We start from the raw sequence: 17,788 nt of genomic DNA on the forward strand, positions 1-17,788 counted from the left end.
GAGCATGTCTTGAGTGGAAACTGCAGCTGAAAGTGTATCTTCATTGGTTAGCACCAATAGCAAGAGTTCATTTCTTTGCCAGGGAAGAAGGAAGCTTTTGAATTCAGGGAAGTTCGTTAGTTGTGCTGTAGTCACAGACACCACCTGATCTTGTTTTCTTACTGACAATGCTGTATTTGAAATGCAGTTTTGTTAAATATAAAGCTTTGAAACGCTGTCTAAAAGCAAATACCTGTTTATTATAAAGCACAGGAACACAGAAGGCGAACTACAGCTGAGGGTTGTTCATCCCTGCACAAATTCTGGAAACACAAGCTTATTAAATGAGCAAAAGTGCAACTGTTGATGACAACCACAGTTACATTCACCTGTCTTCTGTCTTTGCAGTGCTCAGCTGGTATCTGTATAAAGAAGAGTTGATGTAATTATTTTTGGTTACGAGATCAGGATCCATCTTTTTTGGATAAATCTCTTTTCAAATATGCTACTCTAAAGTGGGGAATTGTTACTTGGATTCATGAAATCATAGAAGGAAGATCTGATCTGTAATTCTTGAGCCATTTGGCAGTTGTTGCAAGCTCCATCTGAGTAGTACTTACTATAGATGTGCTGCAGATGTGCTGGGGTTGACCCAGGATTTCCATTTTAAATTCACTGTTACACTTTACTGGAATACTTTTCACTTTTATTGGAATACTCTCTTCCATTGCAGGGGAGTAACTTAATTACTTAGTTACCTGTTTACTGCCCCTCAGAGAAAACTGGAAATTTAAATGGGTAACAAAGTTGGTGAGGACATATCAATCATGATGACCAGATCAGTATAGCAACTGCAAGAACTAAAAACCAGCATCACCTCTACTGTCTACTTCGAGCCCATCTTCTGTCATGTAAGTGAACTATGGCATGCCCATGTACAGCTATCACAAATAAACAAACAAAAAACCCAACACTGACAAAACTGACTTCATAAGCATGTCTGTGGATGCTTATACCTTTCCACAAGTGGTTTGTTTTCCACCAGGAGTGTGTCTCGCCTTGTTAAATGCACTGTTGATATTTGGGCAGAGAATGAAGAGGAGAGACCATTGTAAGAAGCTGTGTAGAATAGGTGGTCTCATCCAACTAATCTCTGTTGTAGTTTAATTTATTGCAAAAACATCTATCCAGAAGCACATTTTGTGTGAAGGGCTTGCATTTCAAAGTTGGATTTAAGATATCAAAGTGATAATATCTCCAGTACTTTTTTTTTAATTTATTTTGTTACCCTCTGTTATCTTGTCACATGTGAAGCTAAAGAATCACAGCATCTTAAAAGTGTAAGAGACCTTGAGATTGCTTAGTCTGTCCCCCCCTTTTTTTTCCAGCCCTTTCTTTAGTGGTTGTTGAAACCTGGTGTTTCAAACTGGACTCAGTATTTCAGCTGAGGCCTTAACTACCCTAATTGAACGAAGGAGTGAGATCATCTTGGGCAAGAAAAGATGGCATATTTGGTAGTAACATATGTAACACTTCTTTCAGCTTAGGTTACACTCAGCTAGATACTGACCATCAAAAATGTCTATAAGTGGAGTTCCTGGGACGATGGGGATGTTCGATGTTGTCTCGTTGATGATGTTGAGGAGTGATTTGACTTCTGACTCCAGGTGCTCCACTGTTTTTATTACTTTCTAATGGAAACAAGGGAGACAAGTGGATAAAAGGAGGTAGTCAAAGGGTCAAGTGGAAGGAATGTGTAAACCCAATGTCCCATAATGCTGACAGCTGGTTTAATTTATATTGCGCATTGCAGGTTCAAATATTTGCTGTGTTCTGCTGGCCTCTAGTGGCACTAAGTATTAGCACTTTGTTTTGCAAGACTTGCATTACAGCACTCCTGTATGAAGAATAACCCATCATTTGACTTCTTGGAGGGAGCTTTACATTAATTTGTTTTTGATTTTTATTATTTCTGAGCCCCCATCATCTCCAATAAAAGAATCTGTGTGGAAGATGAGAGGATCTGATGGGGTGTAAAGAAGAGGGCTGGGACTAGAGCAGAAGAAAGGTAACATTGCCATTTTAAGAACCAACAGCATGGAGTTTGGCAACTACCCAGCTGAGAATAGTTAGCTTGTATCTTGGGAGTGCTTAAGACAGCAGGGGAAAAACCCCAAACTTTACTGCTTTCATAGAATCCCAGTCATAGAATTCATTTAGCTCTTGAGTGTCAGCAGGGGTGAGCAGAAACTCCTCCATCAGTCTTGAAGTCACCTGCAGAACCACATCTAGCTATTAGCCAGTGTGAAACTTTACCAACATCAATTCTGAGATTGTTGGATTAAAGGCACAATTATAAACATTTTAGAAAAGTCTGATATACAACAGTCAGTGATTGGTTAATTAATTTTTTGGAATCATCAAGATTATATGTTTCCGGTGATAATGGCTTTATAGATAGTTGCAAGCTATGACATCTGAAAAAAAATTGTCTGACCTTGACTAGAATAAAGTAATGAAGGGATGCTGTGTAGAAATATTATTCTTTTTCTTGGGCCAAAAGAATAGGACAGAGGTCTGGTAAGGTTCAGGAGCCAGCACAACTCCTCTTACCTCTTCAATAATATCTAAGCGTTCGTGGATCGTATCATGTTCATCACACCAGCTTCCCCTTCCCAAACTTCCGGGTAACTCATCGGCAGGATCTGCAGCAACTGGAAAAACAGACACAGTTAAATAGCAGGAGCTTTTAAATAGCAGTCCTTGCCTTTCTGAATTGGAATTTTGCATGCTAAACAGCATTGTTCATGAGGCAAATGTAGGAACTGAACCTCTCGCCGATGCCCCAGCGCTGTGAGTGTCTCCCTGCCTGCACATGTCAGTTCATTAGAACAAGGTGTTTTCTCTTGCCATGGGTGTTTTTGTTTATCTGTGCATTTGTTTTACACAGTCTGCTTTTTTCCTACCTGTGTGGGGTAAGTTTATAGACTGTAACTCTGTCTCTGCAAGTATAAAACGTAAGCGTTGGGAAGATATGCCTTACACAGCAGTTACTCTTGGACTTTCTTCAGAAGCAGCTGGTACGGTAAAGCTTTGAAAAGTAGCTGATTTTGTCCACTTTCCAAATGGATACTGATGATGGCTGATGATTGCTCTGTGCCAGAAAGTTGTCCCTGACAATCTGACTTTGCAATGTGAAGAGAAACAATGAAAGTATGTACAGCTGATGTTATTTGCTGACCAAGTCACTCATATATGCTGCTATACACGAAGTCACTTATCTCTCACTGACCTGTGTTTACCTCTCAGTACTCATGAGCTCTTGCTCTTTGAACTTTTCATCCTGCTGGCTCTGTTCCATGAAAGGTCAGTACCTGCTGGTGTCCATGCTTTAGTGGAGCCAATGTCCTTTCCATAACTTCTGTGCAACATTCAGTAACATTTAGATTTTAATACGTGTGTAGAACTGTTGCAGACTATTTTAAGCCTCACTAAAGTGATAACGTATCTTGCCCCATGTAAAGTTAGGTCTTGCTCTTGTTTGAGGCTTAGAGCAGCTATGATAGTGAAAAAGCAGCAATAACTCATTCTGTCATCATTTGTAACAAAGAGAAAACTATGAGCTTGTGTTATAACAAACAGTGAGAAACACAAGCAACTTCAGTACTGTTGTGCCAGAGCAGTGGTTTGGAACTGCTGCAGTGCTTCACTGCAAGTCTGTGCCAAGGTTTCTGGAGTGCAGGTGTCAAATGACAGCAAACACGTTGTCAGGAAGGATTGTAATCATTGCAGTTTAGTGGGATGAGAGCTGTACTGTGAGTTGGAATGGCATCCTTGGAACTGGAGGGCAGGGAGGAGGAGAGAATTAAAATGTGACCTGGTGTACTGGACATTATTTAGCAATTGGTTTGGCAGAGGTTTGGTTGGGGGTTTTGTTAGAGCATTCACCAGGTGGTGGTGCTGTTAGGATGGAATTCCAAAGACTTCATCTACTGAAGAGTGCAGAAATACAGCAGGTACTTCAACAACAACTGCTTTGCAATTGCCCTTTTTTTCTTCTTTGCTGCTCATAGTAGTGGTTTATGAGTGTTGTTATCATCTAATGTAATGGTAATGAACCATGCTAGTTCTCAAAATTTTTATTTCTTTACATTTTTTCCCCTCATGACTGGAACAGTGTGGAGAGACTGAAATTGTGTTAGAAATACATGTTACAAAATAGTGGCCATTCTTTGTCTACAAACCTTAGTTTTACTAATAATAGGATAATAGCAAGATCTATTTTACTGTCAGAGATGAATAAAATTTCCACCTTTCCAATATTCCCAGCCCTAGCTCTCAGTGTCAAGCCCAGTGGCCCAATTCAGCTGTATGCTGAACTGCTACTCACTGTGTTGGAGACAGAGCCAAGGGCAAGCAGAAGGCATGGTGATGAGATAACTGTGGATCAGTTGGCTGCTGGGAGCATTCCCAGATCTAACTACAAATGAACTGTGAAAAGAGGCAGCAGAAATCACTATGTGGACTGAGAGCAAGTGGAGGAATTTAAGAATCTGCTGAGATTTTATTTTTTACGATGTTACCCTAGATGTAGCTATCTGGATCACAAGGGCATAGGTAAAGTTTGGGTGAAGGCCAGCACCAGTTGTATGCAGATGTTAAAGGAGCTTCTGGCCAGCCATAATCTACATGCCAGGCTTGCTTAGTTTTGTCCTTTCCCTAGAAATGGAAATGCAAGAGAGTTAATGTTGGCTAGCTCATGTTAGTGTTGGCCACTTCTCTGACCATGCACCTTATACCATGCTCATCCATTAAAGAAAGCCCAGACCTGTGCTGTAGGAGAAGCAGAAGTGTGTCCTGCTTGAGCCAGATTGACCCAGAGACTTTGGCCTTTTGAAATCACCTAAAGACATGGTTGGCACTCTACTGGGACTTCTTTCACCTTGATTCTGATACAAGACCTTAAATCTGCAAAGTGACTTTCTGAAGCAGAAAAAACTTTTAAATGTAAATTGGAATTTTTGCTTGCCTATATTTTGAATCACATGCATAAATACAGAAAACTGGTAGTAAGTTTTAAAGCTAACCACTTTTAAAAGTGAAATGTTCTTTGTATGCCATGTAAATTACATATTTAAAATGTGTGGGTGTTTGCAACTTCTGACAGCTTAGGCAAGTGTGTAGGAGGCATATTTCAATGTCTTAAATCTCTCATTTGAAACTTAATAGATTATTTCACTCAGACAGTTGTAACATTTCAGTATGGCAGAGAGAACATTACCTTTCAGTTAACATCCCATCTGCAAATCTCCCCCTGATGTTTCCTGCAAGTGAGATGTTTAGTTAAATTCTTGAAGTCCATTCTATTTGATATATGGGTGGTTATTTTACATCAAGAACCAGAACTGTCTTGTTCAAGAGAAGAAAACCACCTGTGCCTTTTTTCCTCTGATTAAGTCCTCTGTGCTACTCTAATGGTGCCCATAAATCTGGGTAGTTCTAGCTGCCCTGTGCTGTGATGCAGTCAGACACCAGCAGGGAAATGGAGCATCTCTGAGCTGGTTGCTAATAAGGGTATGTTTAATAGAAGAACATGCTTAAAGTTTGAAAGTAGCACGATGAAGAGTAAGGATCTATGTACAATGGTCAGCCTGACCATACAAAACCTGATCTTATAGCAGGGGATAGATAGAGCAATGAAGTAAAAATCAAAACAACCTTAGCAAACAGGTTAAGAGCAGAGGCTTTAGACTGATAATATCTCTAAGTTAAGCTCCTCTGCCTCCTCTACATTTGATATATATTCCCCCACCCCCCCCAAGATATTACTTCTACATGCTCCCTGAAGATGTCCCCTTTTAGGTCTGTCAAGGTTCTGTGTATCCAGGTGCTGCTAAGTGGTTCATTTTTATCATCCAAGCAGTTGCTAATGGTAAACATCAGAATAAACCTGAGCAAGTGTCTCCTTTGCTGTCATTTTCTGCTGTTACTGGGACCAACAGCACTGAAGTGTGTAATCATACAGATCTGGTAGGTCTTTATAAGTATCCTTCCTAATGACACATTGCTGGTCAAACTGAAGTTACAGGCTTGATCTGGAGATCCCTGGGTTGGGTTCATCGATCTGTGTGACAGAGAAGGTCAAGGTGAGTGACCACGGTGTTCCCCATTGGCCTTAAAATCGGTAAAATTCCTTTTGCCTCATTGTATGATCAGTGTGGTTTTGAAAGTTAACTGTGAGTTCATGTTGTGCTCAGTGGGGCGGGAGGGGTAAAACAAAGCAGGCTACAAGCCAAGAGAAAGGCACCTGAGATTGAAACAGGAACCAGATGGCAAACGAGGAAGCCTGAAAACATGTGATAGAGCAGGGGGAATGAAGAACATGTATAACTCTTCAAGAAAACATACTATGCTGTGTGTTCTTGTTTGCACTGCTTAGCAGTATCATTTCATTCCTGGAGCATGTAGCATAAGGTGGCCAGGCAGCTTTTGATGAGAAAATGAATGGGAATCATGAACTCAAGGTCATGAAATGGAGTACCAGGCTCAAATGGTGAACCCACTAACCAGTTTGGGAAGAATGCAACAGTGCTGGATTCCACTTTAATATGAGCACATAAGTTTGAAATGTTAGCTCAAGAAATTACACAGTTTATAAAAGTGGTTGGTGAAGACAACTTTCAGCTGAATTCAGGAAAGGTCCAATTCCTTTAAACCTGAGTTGATACTTATACTATCAGTACTAGTGCTTTCAGACCGAAGACCATGTTAAGCCAAGACTGTTGGTCATATTTCATTTTGGGGGCTGTTCTTGAAGGCATCAAACTTAGTTTATGTCAACCCTTAATTACATTGACATCCTTAGATACAGAAGTACTGAATTAACTTTCTGTAGCACTCCCGGTTTCATTATCACCACAGTGCCTGAATTCATTTTAAGCTGTGTTATATATAACTCAAGCCATATAAAATTTTGTTGTTGGGACATCAAAAATAATTGATTTGGATAGCAAGTGTTTTATGGAAAATGCTTTTAATGCACAGATACCCTTCAAGTTCTTATCCACTCAGGAGCATATCTTTAACTGGACCTAGAGCGTCTTTCAGGCTGTAATCCATAAAACACTAATGCTTAGCTGTGATTTAGGCATCTGTGAACCTCTTTTTACAGTTTAGAGTCTCTATTTGCTCAAAGATAAAGGAATTCTTGCCTTTAGAAATTGCATTAAAGACTACAGGGATTGTAATAAATATTTAAAAATATCTTAGCAGCTTATACACTGCCATAGGTTGCTATGTTTCACACTGGGGGTGGCTGCATGGGTTTGCTTATATCTGCATGCAACTATATATGTGTATGCATGTAAATATTTTAATGTACACACACCATTGTTAGGTTCTAGCTTTTATGGCAGAACTACATCGCAAATTTCATACAGGGTAAATATGGTCTGTCTAAAGTGGGAGATGGAAAGTAGGCATTGTATATTAGACAGAAAACTGACAGTAGAAAGATCTGAAATTTAAGAGTTGTGGTAAGATTGGTTTGTTTGGGTTTTTTTTTTAAATTATTTCAAGAAGGTACATTGAAAATGTTTAATGCCTGATTGGGGGTTAATCTGTAATCTGTATATTCACTGAATACTTCAACTGCTGCCTAACTGCCAAGTTTTGGAAAGATTTCAGACATGGAAGAAAATCTAAGGGATTTTCTGGTATCCAAGATTCACAAGCCTCTGATAACAGAAGGGGCTTGAAATAAGTGTCCTCCAGGAAATTAATTATTTTTAATATTCATTTTAGAAGCTAAATAACCACATCAGAAAGTCAAGTTCCAGACTTCCAGACTGGTTCATACTGTGTTTATTAAGATGTAGAATATGCTACTATGAATATTATTTCAGATCCTGGATCGGTTGAGATTGTACTTATTTTAATTCTTTTTTTCCCTGAAAGAGCAGGACCAAAGGGGAAATCTCATGCATTGTGGAATGTGTTAGTGAAGGTGGGTCAGGTATCAGCCTACCAGTTCTCACATCTCTAACTAGTCTGTCCCATCCATCTATGTGTGAGATGTCATGATACAATGTCTTCTGGTCCTACTGTGCATCACTTGTGCTTGTGAAATTTGCACAGTCAGAAATGGGACTTGTTAGAAGTTGTTGTTTACATATTTCTGTGTAAAACTATCTCATTTGGAGGAAGCTTTTGGTATAGTGATCCATGTAATTCTTATTTCATAAGGGAGGTTCATCTCTCGCTTACCCAGCAGTGGAGACAGAGTGCACAAGGCCAGGGATAGTTCATGCTGCCAGTGGGCACTGTTTTTTTCAGGCACATCAGAAGCTGGGCCCCTGCCGTGGCTGTCTGCCAGAAGCAAAACTGCCACTTGAAAAACTACTTTCCTCTTTCTGCTGTGTGACCATGTCTATGATTTTAAGAAGCACTTAAGTTTTGTATATTTTCATTCAAAGGAAGAAGGACAGCAATTAAATGTTCCTGTGAGGGAGCTGTTGGCTTGGAGTATGATTCCAGCATGATGGTCTTCTGAACAAGCAGCCAGGAATATCCTCTTACACTTGCTGCTGCAATGGAAAAGGACTACAGGGAATTGGACTGATAAGAGATGTAATTTGCAGGTACGTTACTCTAATTCATGGTGTAACTTACAGTGATGCTTTGGGCTACAAACAAGTTTGCCTTTATTATGTTTTTATTTCTGTGTGAATATATATTTGTCATGGAAACTAAAGCTAAGTGTTAGGAAGATTATAGCTAGTAGCTGTAGAAGACTTCCTTGTGTGTGGAGAAGGGGATGAGCTGTTTTAGGAAGAAAAGGTGCTCTGTCTTAGTGTACATAAAGAACCCAAGTTGTGTAGACTTAGTGAACTTAAGGCTGGCTTGAGGGTGGAGGACGTGAGATGCATAAATATTGGATGCCACCATCAATTTGAGGGTGACCACTGTATCAGGGAATAAACAGTTTTTCAACTTTGAGGACATGGCTTTTGGTCTGTGTTTAGTCATAGGAGCTACAGTCATGGGGAGTGGGTAAGGCGAGTCTGTGACTTATTAGTCAGCTCTGTGATTGTGTAGTTTGCATATGGCTAAGTCATGGTAGTAGAAAGAGGTAAGTACAATGAAATGATATTGTAGTTTTTTTCCTAATACTTAAGCCTAGGAATTTTTTGAAGATATTTTGTTTGGCAGACAGTTCATGTGTTTTGCAACAGCTCAAGAAGTAGAATAGTGAGTGAATATGTACATGTGTACGTACTAAATCTTGGCATTCATGGCCAAGACTCACAACTGTTTCAACCAGAGCAGATCAGCTGCATTTGTGGATAGAGTCACATCCTGCAGGTGAATAGCAGGAGTCCTATATTTCTAAACTCCTGAGTTTTTTTGAAGTTTGGAATTAACTTTTGCTTTTACACATGGAGGTTACAAAGTCCTCAGAACTTAATAAATTCCTTTTACCTAAATGTAACAAATCATAGGGTTTTACAGATATGTAAAATCTGTAAAAAGGCTCACTTCTGTAGAGAACCCTATCTTCAGATGTTTCATGGTCTTAACAAACACACCTATTTCTTAGTACACTTTGTTGTGACAAGCTTTATATCTCCTTCCTAGCTGTATCTCAGAGATGAGTTTTGCAAAGACTGTAATCCTTGCATTGGAGACAATAATGCTGATAAGTTTTTGCAGGGACAGAAAACACCTACAGTGTTTATAGTGTTATAGTGTTTATAACCTACAGTATAGGTTATAAACCATTACTACTTTGTTAGTAGAGAAATATGAGTCCAAGTATGATTTAAGATAGGACACCTAACATAAATTTTTACTGTGGCTTTAGTTCTAGAATGCATTGGTTTTATCTCCTGGGGACAAAATGCTCTTCTGTGAGAAGGCAAATGGTCCTTTCCCTTCCCCAGAAGGGAAAAGCTGGCTGTTCTGAAGGGATTTTTTTTCTTTTCAATTTCTAGGCAATGGTCTAGCTTATAGATCTTCCCAGCTTTGATACTGCATGTAAACATCAGAGGATTCAAAATATCCTGAGAAGTCATAACACGTTAGCTGAAAAAAAACATGAATACGCTTGTTTTACTTTAACTTGTAATTAAAAGTGAATGGAACTTGTGCTGTTTAAAAGCAAATCACAGCACAGTGTGGAGTACAGAGCAGCAGTGCCTCCACTGAGGCCCTCCTGCTGCTGCCTCCCTGGCAGAGCGCTCAGTGTTTGGTTTGCTCAGCTGAATGGCACATGCCAGTGGGGCCACCCTGCGTGCCAGGTACTTGTTTACCCGAGGACTCCAGGTCACCTCTCTGCCATGGATAAACATGGAGCAAAGACTTCGCTGTTGGGGCGCTGCACCCCTCGGAACAATTTGCCTGGAGGTTTTTATAAGAATGGAAACACGTTTAAGTAGGGCAGGTATTGTTCCCCAGGCTACATTGTACACTGTGTTTGGGCAGCACCCCACAAACTAACCCAGCACCAAGAGCAAAGCACTATGAACTGTGGCCATTAGGCAGGAGCATGTGGTTGCATCCAGAAGGGCCCCTGTGCCAGCCTCTTCTCCTGAATGATTTGGAGGCTGAGCTCTCTGAATATGAGGTTGTTTATATTAACGGCTGAATTAAAATGTAAATTCTGATTTGGCCAAATCTGAATAATTTCTAAGAGGAACCTGCAGGAGTTAGGATGGGGGGATCTGCAAGGAAATCAAAAGTTAGGTTTCTCACAAGCCAAAGATAGCAAAGGAAAAGTGGGGATGATTTTCTTAAGCCTGTCAGCCAGGTAGGGTGCTCCTCTGGCCATGATAGACACAAAATTTTCCATCTTACATGAAGTATACCATTGAGACAGCAAACATGATTCCCTGACTGAGTAGCTACCATCTGGCATTATATTGGGTACTAGTCTCTACTGCAGTTAATATTCAAGTACTACTCTGTTTAGCTGGATTTTACCTGAGTTTGCTAATGATTTTAGCTTAAAACCATACTTTTTGGGGGAATAAACCCAAACATTCTTCCGGGTTTTTTTTTTTAATTTTTATTTAGTTTCACATTTATTTTGGTGAAGCTTGCAAAACTCACAAAAGGATAATGAATTCTTGTGGAGTGAAAACAAGAATGCTTTTGCTGGGGCATTGATATTTCAGTTCATGGCTGATAAACATTACAAAGCTGGTTAGGTGGGAGGGAGTCAGGGCAAGGAAGAGGACCAGGACCTGGGGGAAGCAGGGGCTAACAGTTTTTCAGGAAATGTTTTGAATGTAATAGGATCTTACTACCCTGCCATGAAATACAACCCTTGTGTTGTCACGAAGTAGGAGCAGAGGGGAAATAAATCTGGGCCTCAGCTAGAAGAAAAGATATAGTACAAACAGGCTGGGAAGCTGGGTTTGTGGTTACACGGGGACTATAAACCCTTGAACTAGCCAAACTGAATGGTCACACTAATCACTGTGATTACAGGTTATTCCAGCAGTAATCTTGTGTTAATGAAAGTAGAATTCAGATGCAGGCTTATCAGATGTTCTGTGTTTATACTTTGTACTCCCAAGTTATTTGGAGAAGGCATTAAGTGCCTCAGAATCTCAGGAATAAGTAATCCAAAGCAGAAGAAAGAAAAATGTGGTGCTGTTACCAGCAAATTTTAAAAGAAGGGTATGAATAAAGGAGAATCTTTCTCTAATCACCTTGAACTGCAATCTCATTTCTGAGTGGATTAGTTAGTATGTTAATAAGGTTGCCAGAACAGTAATGATGGGGATTCAGAGCACTGGCTGCCACACCTCAATGTAGTTCTGAATTTCTGAAGATACAGTGGTAGTATCTCCTGTAAGAAGTAAAAAATCTCTACCAAAACAATATGTCTACAGGGTGGAGTTTAATAGCATAAAAATTGATTTTTTCTGTTAAAAACAATATTCCCACAGAATTTTGATGCATACCTGTGTCACCTTCATATAAAACCAATACAGTGAACAATTATTGTCCTCCCTCTCCCACCCCATGCACAGGCTTTAACAATGCTACGATTAAGCTGTAACTTCTGCTTTGCAAGTTCAGAATTACTTACCTAGAAGATCTTGCTCCTGCAGGACTAAAATAAATGCCACTGCCCAAAGGAAAAGCATGGTTTCAGCCTCGCTGGGCTCTGCTGCAGTTCTGGTGGAGAGCCCTGCAGCCTCCCTCCCTCCCTCCCCAGCTGTGTATCCACTCCTCATCCAGCCGTTCGTGCTGAGGTTTAGCCAGAGTTAGGCGGAAATATGCCCAGGCTGAGCCAAGATTCTTAAGCTGTTCTCTGCTGCTTCCCTCCTTTTAAAAAACACCCTTCCAGCTCCATGCACAGCCCAGCTATCCAGGCAAGCTGGCAGTGGTCCAGTCTCCCCAAAGTTGTTTTTTTACCCTTGTGTTTATTTACCCAGACTACAACTGGAATGCAATAAAAAGCTTTGGATCCTATAAAATACAGCAAATGGGGCAAGGAAAGGAAGGGAGAAAGGAGAAGGAAGGGGTGCTGGTTATTTCTTTCCCTGTAGGTTTTCATCTAGGGCAGGGAAGGCAGGAGCACTGGAAAACACAATACCTTTAGATCTTGTGAGCTTACGAATTTGCTCATTTTGAAGAGTGTGGAAACATCTTTCTTGGGCAGTACATGGGAGGTGGCAACTGTCTGTGATGCTTTATGTTTGGAGAGTATCATAGGAGCTCCTGAGGAGCCATTTGAGCTCTCCTCAGTTTGGCAGATTCTTGAAACAGGTTGGGCTTTGTAACATCAAGTGCAAAAGTAGCACTGCTCATGGTAGTCTGACGATGTGTGTGATTTTTAGCAGGATCTTAATTGGATGTTGTTTTTGTCTTGTGGGTTCCTGGGTGCTGACTGGATAAGCATCAACCTTTGACCCCTCTAGACTTAAGGTATCTCCTTCCCGGTATTGTTCCTCATATTCATTTGAGTTACCTTTTTCAAAATGTTGCAAGGAAAAGGTGAGAGGCCATTAAGGCATGCTACTTAATCCCAAAGGCCATTGTCCAGGATAAACAGTGTTTTAACTATTGAAAACAAATCCTGCAAACTAGAACAGATTTCTTTGGTCATTACCACCTCCCAAACAGTCAGAAAATCAAGTTATTTGAATAACTGAAAGTGAGCCTGTAGATATGCTATCTTAGAGTTCAAAGTATAATCACCCTCAGGGACTGCCATAACAACTTAGGTTGTGAGCTCAGTTGCAAGGCAAAATAACCTTGGTAATACAGATTCTGTGATTGGAATTTAGCTGGTAACTTGAATGAGGCACTGAGCAAAACAGGGCACAGAACAACCTCGGTGTTTATTGAGCTCTCAGGGTTGGTGTGAATGAGTTAACATTTTTATGAAATGAAAATGAAATTAGCTATGAAAATTGGAGTGGCAGTGTTTTTCTGGGTGTTTTGGCTTAAATCACTATGTAGCAATACTGCAATTTGAATTCTTGTTTTGAGAATAAATTTGATCATGCCTGGTGAAAAGTTACATAAATCTTAATTTTGTTATAAATACACCTTTAAAAGAGAGCTGCAGAAGGTAATGGTGAGTCCACCCTCATTTTAGCCCTGTGTTTGAATGTGAGATGCTGAAATGGTAGGCTATGATTTTTGAAGTGGGACATTCTCTGTGTGTTGCCTGTGCTTTGAAGAGAGGAGGCTTGGGAGCAGAAGAAGAATATTTGTGAATAGCTGGCTGCTGTTTTCTGAATGTCTTTGTCCTTTACCTTTGTCCTTCCTTAAGCAGAATCACCCACTGCATCAATTCAAAAGGAGCCTGTTGTGGATGCTTTTCCATGTGCTCTCTCTGCCATCCTCTGTGCCATACTATTAAAAAGCAATGAATGTTCATTGAATCAGTTTTCCCTTCAACACACTATAAAAAAAATAAGGCAATTTCCATTCCAGACCACCTTTCCTGAGGCTGCTCACCCCCTTTACAGCACATTTCCTTGAGGTTCCTCCTGAATTACTCTCAGGCTCCTGGAACAGTTCAGTCCCTCTCAGGCACTTGCTGCATATTTTTGCATACTGTGTTATGTTTGACCATAGTGAGGTGCTGGTCTGATAGCCATGGAGAACTAAACAAAATAGTGTGGGTTTTCCTCTAGTATTATGCTCCAGGGGTTGTTTCTGTAAGCAGAGAGAAGTTTTTTCCACTGCAGGGAAATGCAGCCAGAAAGAATACTTCTGCCAAGTGGGATTCTGGTTTTTCAGGAGGATTACCTGTCCTGAGATATTTAGTAATCTTGGTTAATTACCTCAGATTACTTTTGTTATTTATAAGTACTCAGAATGAAGCTGCAGGGTAAGACAACTTAACTAGCAATCGAAGTATAAAAAATCCAGAGTGCGTGACAACACCCATTCAATTGCAAAACAGATTTGTCAGTGTAAGAGAGAAGAAAGAATATTATACAAATGTGTTTGGTTTTGGAAAAGTTAGTAACTGATTATCATCAGAGAAAGCATTTTTCAGCACATTCATCTTGGAAATGGCCATATATGAGAACACAATGAGATCATATGAATATAGGTTTGCACAAAATCCAGCTGTTGAGATGTTCCCAAGATACCAGCAGCCAAAAAAAGCATACCAGTGAACAGGGATGTGAATTTTTGCCAGCAGGCAGTTTGGTGAAAGGGAGAGCAAACATAAGGATTAAGTCTATTTTGGGAGATGCTTTTTTTGATCGTTTTTGGTACAGTCTTTCTGTATCACTTTCTTGGACTAGTCAAATGCTTGGCAAAAGCAATGAATAAGTGCACAGTGATCCTACAGAGTGCATAGGGAGAAGGAACAGAATAAATAAAGGATATGTGTCAACAGAGGATATAGGTGCCATGTGAAAAAGATCATATTGTTATTGGGCATGGAATCCTGCAGCATGGGCTGACAGAGGATATAGCTGAGCAAACACTTGGCAAAAGTAGGAGTGTACTGTACTTCAGTCCCTTGGGACTTTATGTGAGACATAGAGAAAATCAAGTGGAGATTACTTTGGAACAAAAATACGGTAGAAAACCCATCCTTGTAGGGAGAGGAAAGTGCCTTACCCTGAAGAGAAGGAAATGAAAGAGAATAATCTCTACCCTGGATTTAACACTGGTGGATGATGAAATCAGTGCAAGGTTTGTGTGTTCTGCCTACCTGCCCCTGAGAGAAGATTTGTCTCCATTACAGACTGTGGAGATTGCTTGAGCTCCTATCACAGGCTTAATTTCTGTCAGCTGCTCATGACCAGTTCTTGTTACTTGGAGGCTACTGAACACCTTATATAAAACGAGACCTGTTTCGTGATCAGTTTAGAAGAGGTCAATTATTTTCACTCTCTTAATTCACTCAGTTTCTGGCTGCTGGATTGTAACAGTAGTTGAATGGATGTAGAAGCAGAATTTTATTACCTGGAGAGGTTGATTTCCACAGACCAGGTATGCAGCTTTTGGGCTGCTTCTCAGGGCAGATGAAGGGCCTCTTGCAGTGGTGATTTCATGAGAATGAAGTAGACTTTGCCATTTAAAGCTTTGGATGGTAGTGACTCTTAGCACCACATGCCTGGCAGTCTCCACAGAGCCTCCATCCTTCTGTTATTCATGGGGCAGATTCTGCTGGTGTTACAGGTCTCATGGGCCACAGCCTTCAATGTGTGAATACCTTCAGGTTCTGTGCCAGGGCGATCCCCTCTCTAGTCTGTTATATATGAACTTGTATTAGTGCTTATTACCTTGATTTGCAAGGGACATCAAAAAGCATGAAGTTCTCCTGCTATTGTCATAAAGGCATAATCTTTGATGCTGTAAAAAACCCCCATATCACATGGTTCATAGTGTGAGATTCATAGTGAGACCAGCTCTGTCTCTGTGGCCTCCCTGGAGAAGTTAGCAAGCGTATGTGTCATGGAGCAGACAACCCTGGTCCAGCCTTCTTCAAAACAATACATTTTGTACTGTGCCTAAAGCCAACAGTGAGTCAGCTGTGGGAATTGACTCTCTGGTGTCCTCTTGGTGCCAGCACACTGGGCTGGATTCTGTTTGCCAGCATTAGGTAAGCATCTGATGGCTTCAGGCTGTTTTCTGAAGCTGTGGCTTCAGCTTCCTGAGCACTCATCTGCCAGGAAACTGACTCAGAAACCTGAAGAAAAAGGTGGGTCACATGGAATATTAGTGAATTATGTTTGTTTCCTAGTTTTAACTAGTTGTTATGTCCCTCCATTTTGACAGATTTCGGGCTGTCCGTGCCTTAAGACCCCCTACGAAATATGGTATGCAGTGCCTACCCATTTTAGAGAAAGGAAACCTTTGTCCTTACAAAGGTGGATTAAATATATTCCCAGCTAAATTAGTGACTCAGGAATAGACTTTTGACTCCCAGTCATGGATTGCACACACAGTGATCTGAGAATATGTGCTATATATTGTATTATACAGGGCTGTGTCGCTTTGCTGTTGTAACTTTATGTCCACCCATCTGAGTCGCATAAAAATGTGAACTAGATCTGTGAGTCCGTGGCGGATAATATTCGAGGAAAAGAATACTCACGGGGGAAGTACTTGATTATTCCCAAATTAGAATTACTCATCTAGTGTCTTTAGCAGATCAGTATTGCAAACCACACCAATTAAATGAGATAATTACTTGAAATTGAACCAACAGTTTCATTCTGTGAAGGAGCACATAATATCTGAGAAGCTATTAATCTGCTGAATAGCACCTTGCTGAACACGAGTCGTGACAAACAGCAGTATAATAGAGGTTTGTTACTTAACAGCTCTGTACCTTTCTCTGTGAGGGAATGCATCAGCCATGTATGTGAAGCCTTTGAATATGGGTAATATTTGCCATATGAGTGGAGATATTTAGTGAAACAGAGAAACAGCTGGAAATAAAACACATTTCTGATTGCTTCTCAGCCTATTCTTGTTTCCTCTTAATTACCACAAAGTCATGGAAAGGTGCAAGGGGAAGAATGACTTGCCAGAGAGAGAAGCCAAGCTAATCATTCCACTGCCATTCCTCTGAAAATTTACAGTACATGTATAATTTTACAGCCAATGTAGTAAAAATCCCTGGTTAAGGCTCCTTTTAAAATGTGCATGTCAGAGAATATACAATCCTGTAGCAGGATGGTAGTAGTTCCTGTGTTATTACAGATCCCTCACATCTTTAGCTGCAATTTTTCTTCGAGCATGCTTCTGATACATGCTTCCAGGCAGAGAGTGAGCAAGAATGTGTATGGATTTTTTTCCTCCTGCTGCCTGTGTAGTTAATCACATGGTGGACCCTGTCCAACAAGATTCCCCAACAGTACAGCTAGTTATTACTGTATGGTACTGGCTTCTCACCTCTTTAATTCCAGCTGCAAAACTGCATTAAAAGACAACTTAAATACTTTCATAATGCCACTGCTTAGTAGGAGAATTTGTGGTAGTTGCCATAGGGAAATTGTGTAACCATAAGAAGGAAGAGAAGTGCCCATGAAAAGGGCATGAAAAATCTTGTGAGAGTATGAACAAATTAACAGGTTAGCCTGATTAGCACACTCCACAAACTCTGGAGGCAGGGCATTAATTCTGATTGTTAGAAAACAGATGTGAACTCGACTACTGTCTTTTACCTATTATTTTTAACTTTTTTCTAATGAGATCCTTAAAGTGCAGTTGGCTCCATATTTAGGGGGGAGGCTGATAGTGGTTACACCTGCTATTAGTTTGCTGCATCTGCATGCATGATTTAGTTAGTGTTAGGATGAAACAAGTAGGA

At 40.4% G+C, this 17,788-nt stretch overlaps 1 protein-coding gene across 1 annotated transcript; it reads right to left on the reverse strand.

Moving 5' to 3' along the window:
- Positions 1–219: 219 nt before the first annotated feature.
- PLAC9 (placenta associated 9) lies at positions 220–12,256 on the reverse strand. Its single transcript, XM_008929634.2, has 4 exons — positions 12,077–12,256; positions 2,593–2,693; positions 1,550–1,670; positions 220–401 (listed from the first exon to the last, which is right to left on the reverse strand). Exons 1-4 carry the CDS (start codon positions 12,222–12,224, stop codon positions 391–393), a joined length of 381 nt encoding a protein of 126 aa, XP_008927882.2. The 5' UTR covers positions 12,225–12,256; the 3' UTR covers positions 220–390.
- Between the last annotated feature and the right edge of the window lie 5,532 nt (positions 12,257–17,788).

The sequence above is a fragment of the Manacus vitellinus genome, unplaced genomic scaffold (genome assembly GCF_001715985.3).
Source record: "Manacus vitellinus isolate BGI_N305 unplaced genomic scaffold, ASM171598v3 scaffold_54_pilon, whole genome shotgun sequence".
Classification (NCBI taxonomy): Eukaryota; Metazoa; Chordata; class Aves; order Passeriformes; family Pipridae; genus Manacus; species Manacus vitellinus.

Excerpts from the sequence above, each read along its gene's own strand:
- PLAC9 (XM_008929634.2), bottom strand. The coding sequence starts at position 12,224 with ATGAGGAGTGGATACACAGCTGGGGAGGGAGGGAGGGAGGCTGCAGGG. Across the intron at positions 2,694-12,076 it reads GCAGGAGCAAGATCTTCTAG|TTGCTGCAGATCCTGCCGAT; the intron begins GTAAGTAATTCT and ends CTGTTTTTCCAG. Across the intron at positions 1,671-2,592 it reads GCTTAGATATTATTGAAGAG|AAAGTAATAAAAACAGTGGA; the intron begins GTAAGAGGAGTT and ends TGTTTCCATTAG.